Source organism: Zonotrichia albicollis, chromosome Z (genome assembly GCF_047830755.1).
Source record: "Zonotrichia albicollis isolate bZonAlb1 chromosome Z, bZonAlb1.hap1, whole genome shotgun sequence".
NCBI lineage: Eukaryota > Metazoa > Chordata > Aves > Passeriformes > Passerellidae > Zonotrichia > Zonotrichia albicollis.
The window spans coordinates 21,082,774-21,094,962 of NC_133860.1; the positions used below are offsets into that span (position 1 = coordinate 21,082,774).

General features: G+C 43.0%; 1 protein-coding gene across 3 annotated transcripts; it reads left to right on the plus strand.

Moving 5' to 3' along the window:
* Window positions 1-1,549: 1,549 nt before the first annotated feature.
* On the plus strand, window positions 1,550-11,184 carry STARD4 (StAR related lipid transfer domain containing 4). 3 transcript variants are annotated; one of them, XM_005490433.4, is made up of 5 exons: window positions 1,550-1,957; window positions 3,836-3,885; window positions 5,608-5,734; window positions 6,875-6,989; window positions 7,565-11,184. In XM_005490433.4, exons 1-5 carry the CDS (start codon window positions 1,853-1,855, stop codon window positions 7,789-7,791), a joined length of 624 nt encoding a protein of 207 aa, XP_005490490.1. In that variant the 5' UTR covers window positions 1,550-1,852; the 3' UTR covers window positions 7,792-11,184. The 3 variants fall into 3 exon arrangements, with proteins under 3 accessions (XP_005490490.1, XP_074389519.1, XP_026651313.1); XM_074533418.1 differs by having other exon boundaries at window positions 1,714-1,957; window positions 3,839-3,885; XM_026795512.2 differs by lacking the exon at window positions 1,550-1,957 and adding an exon at window positions 1,991-2,310.
* Window positions 11,185-12,189: the final 1,005 nt, after the last annotated feature.

A 12,189-nucleotide genomic window follows, 5' to 3' on the forward strand; every position in this document is an offset into this window, starting at 1 on the left:
TTTACATCTTCCACATTTTGCAACAGTACATTCTTCTTCTAGGCATTATCAATCTCCTCCTAGGTCTGAGCACTGAACCTCCCCCTAAGTCATGACAATGAAGCACACTGAGTCCTAAACCTTAACAAGGCCATTATATTTACAAGCAGTTGATCTTTTGAACACCTGGAAAAATGTGCCATATAATGACTGAGCAACTGGCTCACCAGTCAGGCACAAAGGGTTGCATACAGTGACTGGGGTGACATCAAACTGGTGACCTGTCACTTGCAGGGTTCTGCAGGGCTCCATCCCTGGCCCTGTGCTGTTCAGCATCCTCATAAACAATCTGCAGGCAGGGCTGGAAGGGAGACTCAGCAAATGTGCAGATGAGAAGACAGGGAAGAGCTGCTGACTCCCTCAAAGGTAGGGAGGCCCGGCAGAGACCTCGATGAATCAAAGGGCTGGGCAATCACCAACTGTGTGCAGTTCAACAAGGAAAAATGTTGGACTCTGCACCTGGGATGGGGCAATCCTGGATGGATGGAAAGATTGGGGAATGAGAGGCTGGAGAGCATCAACATGGAAAGGGACCTGGAGATCCTGGACTGTGGCAAGCTGAAGATCAGGCAACAGTGCCCTGGCAGCCAGGAGGGACATCCCTGTCCTGGGGGCATCAGGGACGGCGTCACCAGCTGGGAAAGGAAGGGCACTGTCCCACTCTGCTCTGGGCTGGGGTGGCCTCACCTCCAGTGCTGGGGGCAGTTTGGGAGACCACAATGTAAAAACGATCTAAAGCTACTAGAGAGTGTCCAAAGAAAGGACACAGAGCTGGTGAAGGGCCTTGAGAAGCCTTATGAGTAATGGCTGAAGGCCCTTGGTTTGTTCATCCCGGAGGGGAGGCCTCACTGGGGTCGGAAACTTCCTCATTGGAAGGGGAAGAGGAGGGGCAGACCCTGATCTCTTCTCTGGGGCGCACAGAGACAGGACCCAAGGGAATGGCTTGAAGTTGTGTCAGGGCAGGTTTAGGCTGGGCATCAGGTAAAAGTTCTTGCCCCAGAGGGTGTTTGGGCACCGGAAGAGGCTCCCCAGGGCAGTGGTCACAGCACCAGCCTGACCGAGGGCAAGAAGCGTTCGGACAATGTTCTCGGGCATTCTGTGACTCTTGAAGTGTCCTGTGCAGGACAGCAGTTGGGACTCGATGATCCTGATGCTTCCCTTTCAATTCAGCCTATTCTGTGACTCTCTGCCATCGGTACAAAGCGGCACTGCCTGACGCGTGAGCAGAGCAGCCCTGGCGCTGTGCCCGCAGATTCCGGGGCCAGGCGCCATCGCACTCCCCCGCCCTCCCTCACACCACCCCCGCCATTCCCAATCCGGCCCGAGGCTCAGCCCCTGCCTCATGACGTTATGGTCGCCACGCATCGAGAGGTCGCGTGACTTGAAGGGGAGGTGCCCCCCGCCCCCGCGCCCAGCGGACCGCGCCACCATTGGCTGCGCTGGCAGGGCGATCGCGTTCTGATTGGCTGTCGGTATCGCGCGCTGTCGGGCGGGCCGCGGGTGAGCGCGGAGCCGGCGCGGCGGCGCGGCTGTGAGGGGAGCGCGCCTGTCCCGCGTTCCCGGCGGATCCAGGGACGGGGCTGGCGGCTGCTGGCCCTCGGCCTGCGCCCCCGACCCTCGGCCTGCGCCCCTGGCAGCCGCTCTCTGCCACCTGAACCCGGCTGGGAGATGTGCGAGTGTGCGCGCGCGGCGGTGTTTCCCGCATCCTGCGTTCGTGTTTGGAAGATCCGCGCTCTTGCTGGCATCCCTGACTCCTTGCCGTGTTCTGCTCTGCGTCTGTGTGATTAGGCATCTTCGCTTAGGAGGCAAGCAGATGGATCCCCTGCCCAATCCCGCGCCCCTGGCCTCGAAGCTGCGGAACACGCTGGTTCGGTACCACAGCATCGGAGACAGCGAGTGGCGGGTGGCCAAGAAAACCGTGAGTGCTCCGGGCGCTTCCCGGTTCTGCTCCACAGGAAGCTGTGGGTCACCGGTGCGGCGGAAAGGGCCCACTGCTGTGCGTGCCACACGGCTGAGAAACACAGGCCGCGCTCTGCAGGACTTGAAACTGACAGAAGCTGTGAAACCATCCCTCCAGAATGTCTTTAGATGGCAGGATGTGTTTTTGCTGTTCTCAGGCATACTCTGTCGTTTCTTCTACCCATTTGCAGGGGTGTATCTCACGGAAGAACTTGTGTAGGATTATAGGCTTGACTTGCAACAAAATGTGAAGTAATTAGCATTAATAGTGTTGCAAGAGGCTCACGAGTACTTCCAGCAAAGCAGACGCAGGTATCTGGAATCTCTTGTCAATAAATAGTTGATCATGCTTCAGCTTTCAATAGCTGATCATGCTTCAGCTGTCTTCCTCTCAGAAATGAGAAAATTCCTTCCTTCTTAAGAAATAATTCTCAAGGCTTCCTCTCATACTGTTTCACTTTTCTGTTGTTCTTTAGAGACCGCACATTATCCTAAGTTTCCTTCCCTGAAAGGGAATACAATTCCTGCTCTCTCCAAGCAGTTTGCCATTCTCTTCTTTTGAGCTGCCTGGGTTTTTTGAGTTGTGCTTTAACAAGCTAAATAGCCTTTGCTTGTGCACCAGTCCTAGGCTGGGTGAATACTTTTTGGTTCTGTCCTCCACAGAAAGTGGAAGTGCAGCAATATGGTAGGGCTAGTGTGGTAAATTTCTGTTTTTGTCTTTTTGTTACAGTGGTTTGAGTAATGCTTTTATTTTTTTCTTCCATCGTGAGCAGACACTGATAAGACAGGGGCAACTGATCTAAATGTAACTTATTATTTGCAGAATTAATAAATTTGCTGTCTGGAGAGGGAGGAATGGAGCATCCAAGCCTTTCACTCTTGCAATACATCTATATAATCTCTACTAAATGTGTTGTTAAATTAAGTACTACTGAATTCCTTTAAAAAGTTACCTGCATCATTGTGTTCCAAATCCTCAGATTTTACCCCTTTCTCCAGCCTTTTCTTCCTCTTTCCTTTCTTTCCTCCTTTCTTTCCGTTTTGATGTTGTGCCATGTAAAAGAAACTCAAGCTTTACCTACCACAAGGAGATGTGTTGTGCCCCAAAATACCTTAAATTATTCTGGATGTAGTACTTAACTGTACTGTTCTTTAGGACATTTGGTCTTTTGTGCTTATATAATCATCATTCCAAAGAAAGTGGTGCCATATGGTACTGTTTTCAACACCAAAATTTGGACACTTTGTGCAGCGGTTCCATGTCATAGTTATGTAAAAATCAGAAGATACTGATTTCTCTATTTTCTCTGGGTAACTTTAAAATAAATAGACTACTGCTCACAAGACTCTTCTAGTCTGGCATCTAGGAGAGAAAGATAATTGAACTTTCTTGTCTGCACCTGCACCTCATGCACGCTTCTGTAACTTGTGTTACAGGAGTGCAAGCAGGAGTAGTGTGGTCTTCCTGTCTGAGCAACATCTGGCTGTTGGCTTTCCAGTGGCCTTGCAATTGGAAGGCTTTCCCTGCTAATGTTGTTCCATTATTCTGTGTGTTTTCACAGTAAACTGACCTGGCCTGCCAAACCCTACTTCTGCACAGACTTCTAGCATTTCACTCTGAGAAAGCCAATTTTCTGATTTTTTTTTTTTGAAATAATAGAAAATTACAAGTAAAAGATATCTGAAAAATATGAAGAAAATTGTGCAGTGGTGCCCAGGTGAACCATGGAAAATTATAAAGTTGTGTGCTTTTCTTCAAGGAAATTGAAGCATTTTGTGGACTTCTTGCAATTGTATCCAAGTGACAATTAATACTGTGTCTTATATTTGCTTTCAGAAGGATGCAACTGTGTGGCGTAAACCATCAGAGGAATTCAGTGGATACCTGTAAGTTTTCCTGCACAAGAGATACATTTTTAATGTTCCACAGATGTGTTCTGTAGAATTTAGAGATTAAGGCTGTGAATTCTATAGCCCTCAGCTACAGAGATCCTACAGAGGGGAAGCTAAATGGGTCACCTGTTGTGGCTGGACGATTCCTTTGTAGTTTCTCAGTTTGATACTTTAGCATTGCATGGTGTCTAGAACAACAGTGAAGTCTGTGGAACACACCACAGGACTCCCATTAGCTGAAGTGGCAGCAGCATCTGTCCAGAAATTATGTCCTGTAAAGCTCAGGATCAAGCCTGCATTCAGTAGTCCTGAAGGGTCACTGGGTGACAACTCAGCCAGTTCTTGTACTGTACTCATTAGTTTGGTTCTCATTAGCTTGGTTCTACTCCTGTGCTATGATCTGCTGTAATCACAGAGGAGTAATGAGAACTCTCTGTGAATAAAGCAGAATGAACCCAAAACCATTCGAATATTCCCAAGACTTGATTAAAACCAAACAAGGCTAGGTGTTGATACTGAAAATTTGATACATTTTATTTAGTAGCAAAGAAAAAGGAAGAAAAAGAAAAAAAAGAAGTAGAAAAAAGGGAGTGTGTTTGGGGGGACAAGGAGCTTGACAGGTTAAGTAGAAACATGTTACCCCTCTGTGGGTCCCAGTGATGTCTCATTGCTCTACTCAGTCTAGTCTTCTTGGTGGTGAGGGTCCCCCGTCCAAAAGTATAGAATCCCATGGATTAATACAGGTTTGGGCAGGTGGGAGTGCCCAGGTGCCTCCCCTGAGGGGGGCACATTTAACCCTTGCATGACTCTGGATCTGTCATTTTGCGGCATGTGCAGCTTGGGTGCAGGGTCTGGGGACCCCTTTGGGAGGGCCCTTTATTGGGCCATGACAGCTCCTCTGCTGTCCGTCCTGTGGATGTCCCTTAGATGTGGCTTTGCAGTGGTGAAGAGGCCCCACAGCTGAGCTGGAGTTGGGCTTTCACTGCCTCTGAGCAGAGGCTTTTTCACCACACACCCAAAACGTCTTCTCCTCCCTGTTTTGGTGTGAGGGTCTCTTCCAGCCTGACACCAGATAGGCCTGGGGCTGCAGCCTCCACCCCATAGGTGCTGGGTTTAATCCTGGGAAAGTATTTTTCTCTTCCAGCTCAGATCTGAGTCACTTTATCTTATCTCAAATCAGTTTACAGTCCAGGGCCTCAGTCAGGAGGCCCATTGAGGGTGCTTCTGTGTAGTTTTTTTTACACAATTTTGCTATAATAGGCAAAAGTCCTTCATAAAACTGTTCAAGACATAAACCATAGCATTTCAATCTCCAAAATCCTGTTTCTTCTGCTTTATGAAAAATGTTTTTCCCGTTATATTCGTGATCTTTTTACTTTATGTTTACTTACCTGTGGTGAACTCCCTTGCTAGCCAAGCAATAGGAATAAAATAACAAATTGTTACAGTTGTTAGAGAAATAAATAGGATAACTTTTCTCCAAGGAAGGAATCTGCCATTTATAAAATACTAACTGTATAAAAAAGGATAAATTTTTCAGAAACAAATTTGTTGCAGAGAAGAACAGGTGCACCCATAGGTGTTTTCCTGTACTGTTTCTCTGATGCAATTGGCCACCAACTGTACTTCCTCGTACCAAGGTGTTAATGTAAGTGTACTGTTGAAAATTAATGTAATATAAAGAATTTCTTACTAAATGTAAACACATTTTTCTAGCTACAAAGCTCAAGGAGTGGTGGAAGATGTTACCAACAGAATAGTGGATCATATTCGCCCTGGACCTTACAGGCTAGACTGGGACAGCCTAATGACTTCAATGGACATCATGGAAACATTTGAAGAGGTGAAGACTTGTTTACATTCTTGAAGGAGATGTGTATTGATGAACACATGAATTTAACATTCATGGCTTTAACATTGATGTAGAGCAGATCAATTCCAACAGATCTGAACCTTTCTCAGCCTTCTTGTTTGCATGCACAAGCAGCTTTGTGCATGTATGCTCTGTGTGACCACAGATCAGGCTCTCTGGCAGCACAGTCCTATTCTGAGGCTTGAAATGCGTCTTTCCATTAATGTTAAAAGTAAAGGAGTCAGTCGCAGTTCTGTTGGACCCCGGAGGTCAGGTATCCTCTGATAAAATTCTCATACAGAGGGCTACAGTTTGATACTGTGTATGCCAATGCCATTTCATACAGCTTGCTTTCTTCCGTTCCACAGCAAACAATAGTATTAGTCCAGACATACGGAAGCTGCAACCTCCCCCTCTTCCTGAAGGGCTGATTTGTGTAGCATGGCTTTGTGCTAAGACACAAAATAGTTCATACTGAGAGTCAGGAGTTGATAAAAGAAAGGTAGGTTTGGAGCAGGTTACAGAACAACTAGTAGCCTTCCTTTGGTTAATGCAGGCATTCAGTATGAATTCAAAACCCTCTTCTGGACACCTGGCTTGAACATGGATTTTCATTTGCTCTGTCTCTGAAAGAAGATTTATATGACAAGGTGCTTTGTCTATATAAAATTTATACAGACTCTACTTTATAATGGGAAAGCCTATTTTGAAGAATTGTTCACATTCCATTTTATTTTTCACTTAGTGATTAAAAGTATTAAATAGATATCTTAGTGCCAAGAGATTCCTCTTGAAGTTTCTTCATGGTCCTTTTTGACTTCCCAAGTGCTCTTTGGTGAGTGGCTTTCAGCTGTCAGGCATGCCCAAATTCTCTAGCTTTAGATCTTTAAATCCTTAAGGTGCCAGATACTCTGCTTCCACAACTCTCAGCTGTAGACCACAAGTCCTTACAACTTTCAGATTTTAGGTTGGGAATAGCAAAGCCATTCAGACCTCACTGATTTTGCCATGCAGTTGACAGAGGCTGTGACCTTTGTGAAAAACGTTAGCTCCCTGCAAGCATTACCTTTCCCTCTATTCATTATCCTAAGATTTTTTTTTTTCCCCCTTATAATTCTGTCACTCAACAAGAACTGCTGTGTGATGCGCTATACAACTGCTGGCCAGCTCTGGAACATCATAGCACCAAGGGAGTTTGTTGATTTCTCTTACACTACAAACTATGAAGATGGTCTTCTAACATGTGGTAAGCCACCACCTGCCTCTGCTAAATTCTTATTTTACAACAGTTGCTTGGCTTAAGATTTGACTCAGATTTAGTAGCAGTAAACATTCAAAAAATGGTCTAAGATGGTCTTCAACAAATAAATTCAAGGTGTTTTAGCAAATTTAAAGGTGTTTTATCTTTAATTTTACATATTTAAAGAAGTGTGCAAGTTACTGGTTTTCCCATGAACCATTCCTTTCTGCCAGGCTTCACTTATGTCAGCTGTGGGGCAGGAGTGTTAGAGACAAGTTGAGTCCTTCAACTTGAGTCTTAGAGCAAAGTGGGATGAGTAACAGCTTGTTTCTTGTAAATGGGAGGAATGTCCTCTTTTAACATTTGATTTTTTTGCTTATCATGCTTTCCTGTCATAGAGTTTGGATGAACAGCAAATTCCATGCATGAAAATACCCAAAAACTCGTGGTGTGCCTGTCACTACTACTAAATTCTCCAACCAGAAGCTTATATATGACAAATTTACTGTGCGTTAATTTTTTTTTAACCTCTTTCAAATTAATTTCCCTTTTTTTTTTGTTTTTTTTATTTTCCTTGATAGGTATAAGCCTGGACTATGGAGAGGTGAGACCAAACTTTGTCCGTGGATTCAATCACCCTTGTGGTTGGTTCTGTGTCCCTCTCAAGGACTCTCCTGGCCACAGTCTTTTGACAGGCTACATCCAGACTGAACTGCGAGGGATGCTGCCACAGTCTGCAGTAGACACTGCCATGTCTAGCACCCTGGCCAATTTCTACTCGGACCTCAAAAAGGCACTCAAAGTGTAGACAAACAGTGACTTAAAAGCCGGTGCATTCCTTGCAATCAGATTATGTTGTTAAGCTTAGCGTAGGTTACCTACTAAATTGAGGTAACACTCTTCCTGAATGACACCTGAACCTTTGTTCCAAACAAAACTTTAGCAGGTGCTTCTTGATGTGATCTTTGGCATACATTCCCAGTGCACAGTGTGAGATGCTTTTTGCTGCTCTGCACTGCAGCTTTGTGAGAATAGCCTGAATCTCTAAACTGCCAGCTTCCTCAGTAGAAAGCACGAGATATGTGTGTGGGCTTGAAAAATGCAGTGTGAGCTCAGCTCTCTCCAGCAGTTTTGGAAGCCAGGTGCTCAGGATTTTGATGGTGCAGGTTGCTGTACAGGCAGCATCTCATTGAAGATGTAATTTTGTAATACATATATTTATATTTACCTAAATTGTAATTTATTTTTAAAGTTTGTTCAGCTCCACCTGTAATTTGTTTTTAAAATTTGCTTTGATTTATCATATGGATATTATATAGCTAAGTTGTTAAATTACACTATTCATAAGAAAGCTATTTGTGCTTGAGAGCAAAAATAAGTGTTCATTTTTGCATTTCTTTGATGTTGTCGCTGTAACTTATTTGCTGTTTTATATAACAGTCTCAGTGCATAAGGAAATGCCCTTACAGCTGATCCAAAGCTCATTTAGGTCATCAGGTATCTTTCCATAGGTTTTTTGGTGGACTTTTAATCACACAATTGTCAAAATAGCAAACCTCCAATGGATCTTCAGTGATACCCTCTACTTCTAAGGATTTTTTTACTTAAAGTTGCATGTGATAGTGTGTGTGGAGATTTCATTTGCTTGGGTTTTTGGGGGGCTTTCTTTCTGTGTATATTTCTTTAACTGCAAACCCTGGAATTACAAAAGCAGCAGAAAGAGCCACTCACTTGCTTCAGGGATAGATGTTGCTGTAGCCACAGCAGCACAGACTTGCCAGAGTTCTGGTGCTGTGGAGTGTTCTGTGTTATTCCCCTTGATTGATCTTTGCAATAAATTAACATCTTAAGGCATGAGCAACTGAAGGGCAAAGCTCAAGCTGCAGAATTGCTGAGAACTGCTGAAGGATACAGGGTCTTTTTTTAAGATGCAGATTTCAAGGATATTCAGCAATCTGAATCTGTGATTCTGACAGATACATAGCAGCGGAATTTAAAAAATAACTCCCTCTCTGCTAGGGACATGAATTCTCTTTAAAATCTGATGTTAAGCCTTTGATGTTGGTATGTTCCATTTGCTCAGGTGACATTGTAGTTATCCCCATGTTTTGCCAGTGCTCACAGTTGCAAGTTTAGCTGTGTAGGAGTTTGGGAAGGTATCTTGGATCCCTGATATTGTGGAGTTCTATACATATAATCCAGGGAGGGGTAATGGACTCTCAAAAAACCAAAAATTCAGATGGTATTTGCTTTTTTGACACTGGCCACTAATAATATTGGCTTTTTTGACACTGGCCACTGTAACTGAACTCTGAACAGTGAGGACTTTCCTTTCTCATTGCTCAATCAGAGAGGTAGAAAAAACAATACCAAATATAGTGGGAGCTTCTTCAACCTGCTTCATGTTTTAAGGTATTTAGTACTGTTTAAGACTGTTAAAAACAATGCATGAAACAGCCTTTGGGTCTTTATGGTCAGAAAATATTAACTCCTTTTTAGGTTTTGTGTATTCTGCATTTCCCTTTAAACCCCTCGATTAGTCTTCCCATTTTTTTCTACCTTCCTTCTGTCTGCCTAAGTACTCCAAGCTCACAAGGTGATCCTCTACTGCCAAGGACACCAAGGAATTGCTGCCAGAATCTTCTCCTTTCTAGTACTGGTGCAGAGGCAATTATGAAATCTCTGGCAGTGCTGCTCCATGGGATGAATGATGACATGATTGTAGAGGAAACTGTTTGAAGTGTATCCTGTTTTTTCTTCCCAGTTACAAAGATTACATGTGCAGTGAATCTGCATATTCATGTCTTCTCCTTTTGGAGCTGCTGGGACTGACTGATGGAGGGGTTGTGATACAGATGTACCTTGAGAAAAATATTGCCCAGTTTAAATCTGCACAGAGGCACTTCAGTGCTGGAGAAGTGGGTCACAAGGAGCACAAGACACTTACAGGAGGATGTTTGTACAACACCAGGCACAGAAAAGTAATTGTTCCAAACACCCATTTTAGTGGCTCTGACATATGCAGTATCTATCCATATTTAGTATCCAGTGAAATGGCTTTTTCTGCTTTTAGTAGAGACAGGTTGGTGAAGCACAGAGCGGCTGAAGAATGAACTTGAGCTAAAATTAAAAAATTGCTAGTGTATTTTTGTATATTGATACTTCTAATAAAAATTTCACCTACTAATTAATACAGAACTAGAAAAAAGATGTTCGATTTCAAATGTATTGGAACCTGAAATTTATATTATTTTTATATAGCTATAGATGGAGAGGGAAGAAGAACTGTTCTTTAACCTGAGTACATCAGAACCAAGAAAGTCACAATATCAGAGCCTCTTCTCCTACTGTTGCATTCTCATCCTGACTTACTGGACAATCTAGGTGGAGCCAAGAGGGTTAAAACAGGAAAGCAGTGGCAAGGACAAAGTGCAGGAGCCTATGTTTTGCTTATGCGGAAGAAATAGGAGAAAAAGTAAATGCTTAGTATAGATTTCTATCATTTAGGAATATAGTTGTCCAGAAGTGACTTCTGAACAAATTGCCCAGGAATAGTAGAAATCTGGCTTTGCTAGTCAAATAGCATGTATATAGACACATCAAAATTATTTTTATATGGCTAATAATTTTTTTAAATACTTACTTTTTTTAGAAGTTTGGACAATGTGACACTTTACAGTTTAGCACTTTAACTAGGTGCTTTGTATGTGTGTGGGAAACATGACGGAAGATAAGACAATTTTCATGTTTGGGTTCTGTTCCTCATCTAAAACTCCAGCCTTAAACCTTGCCTGTGATGTGCAGAAGATGCAGGGCTGGGGTTAAGCTAAATTTAGAGGCAGTCAAAGTACCAAATCTGGCTGTGAAGTGCACCAGTACTTCAGAGAGATATTCTGTGCACAGGCCCTGTTCTCAAATTTGATGAATTTATAAATGTGAAATGTGATGAATTTATAAAACACAGCATATATAATTCCTCCAGTAATCATAAGTAGCCAGAACATGACGATGTGGCCTGGTTGTTTACCCTAGAAGGTTCACCGTTGTGAAAAAAGCCCTAATTCTAGAGAAACCACTCAAGTTGTGCCTGTGAAAGTCAAAGTCTGTTTTAACAGTGGGTTTAACTTACTGTGTTCAGCATTTAGGCGATTGTATTTGTATTTTGAGTGCAAATGCAGAATAAATAATGGATTCCAACAGGCTTGTGATGTAGTTTCTTCAATACTTGTGCAGCCATATGTAGCATTTTTGGGGAGGTACATCTGATGGTATGGTTCATCTTCAGCTGCATGGTGATCTCTAATGATACCAGTTTGTCTCCTTAAATCTGAAAGCCATAAGGCCCTGCCTTCACTTAGAAACTTGATTTAGACTGAGGAAAATGCCTAACTGAAATGTCTTGAGAGCTGTATAAGAAGGATTTTCTCAAGGCTTCAGTTCTAAAAACATATGCAGGAGTGTTCGATGGCCCATGATTGTTGTGGAAGAACTTTTTTATTTTGGCTTAGTATTATTTACCTTTTTCTATTTTTAAGAAGTGCGTTATTAACCATAAATAAATAAATGAGCATATAGCACCTGGCAGAAGGCATATAGATGTAAATTAGATATATAAAACAAGCTGCAACATGTATATTGTCAAGCATTTAATTAGCACCTACAGAAACAAAGAAAATCCCTGTATCTTCTCTAGAGCCTTCCATGGTTTCTCTTGCCAAGCTGGCATAAAGGCAGTAGAGTTCTGTAACATTTGACTTCAGTGGAAAGCGTTGTAGCCTTCCCCTGTTGCTGACAGAAGGAACTGTCACCTCTGAGAAACAGCATATTCATGTAGGGCATGTATTGTGTCACCTTCTGCAACGTGTGGTAGGGATAGGGGTAGAGGCCACTTGGGATCTTTGGATAATCCTTAAGGACATTAATTATTAGAATTATTAAAAGATTGATATTCAAACCCATTTCCTGGTGAAAGATAATAGAAAGATGAGAGAGATTTTAAAACTATACAAAATATTAAATGTTCTCTGGAAAAGAATATAACCTGAAGTCCTAAACCACCATTCTAACACATTCTGCCTTTTCCAGTTCTCATTGGGCTGTGCTGGTGACTCAGTTTTACAGTTCAGGTAGGGACTGCTTATCATGGAGTTAACCTTCTTTGGAATTGTGCCACTAGCAGGGAGAAAGCAGACACAGATGGTAACAG

Coding starts and splice junctions, on each gene's coding strand:
- STARD4 (XM_005490433.4), top strand. CDS start 1,853: ATGGATCCCCTGCCCAATCCCGCGCCCCTGGCCTCGAAGCTGCGGAAC. Junction 1,958..3,835: donor GGCGGGTGGCCAAGAAAACC/GTGAGTGCTCCG, acceptor ATTTGCTTTCAG/AAGGATGCAACTGTGTGGCG. Junction 6,990..7,564: donor AGATGGTCTTCTAACATGTG/GTAAGCCACCAC, acceptor TTTCCTTGATAG/GTATAAGCCTGGACTATGGA.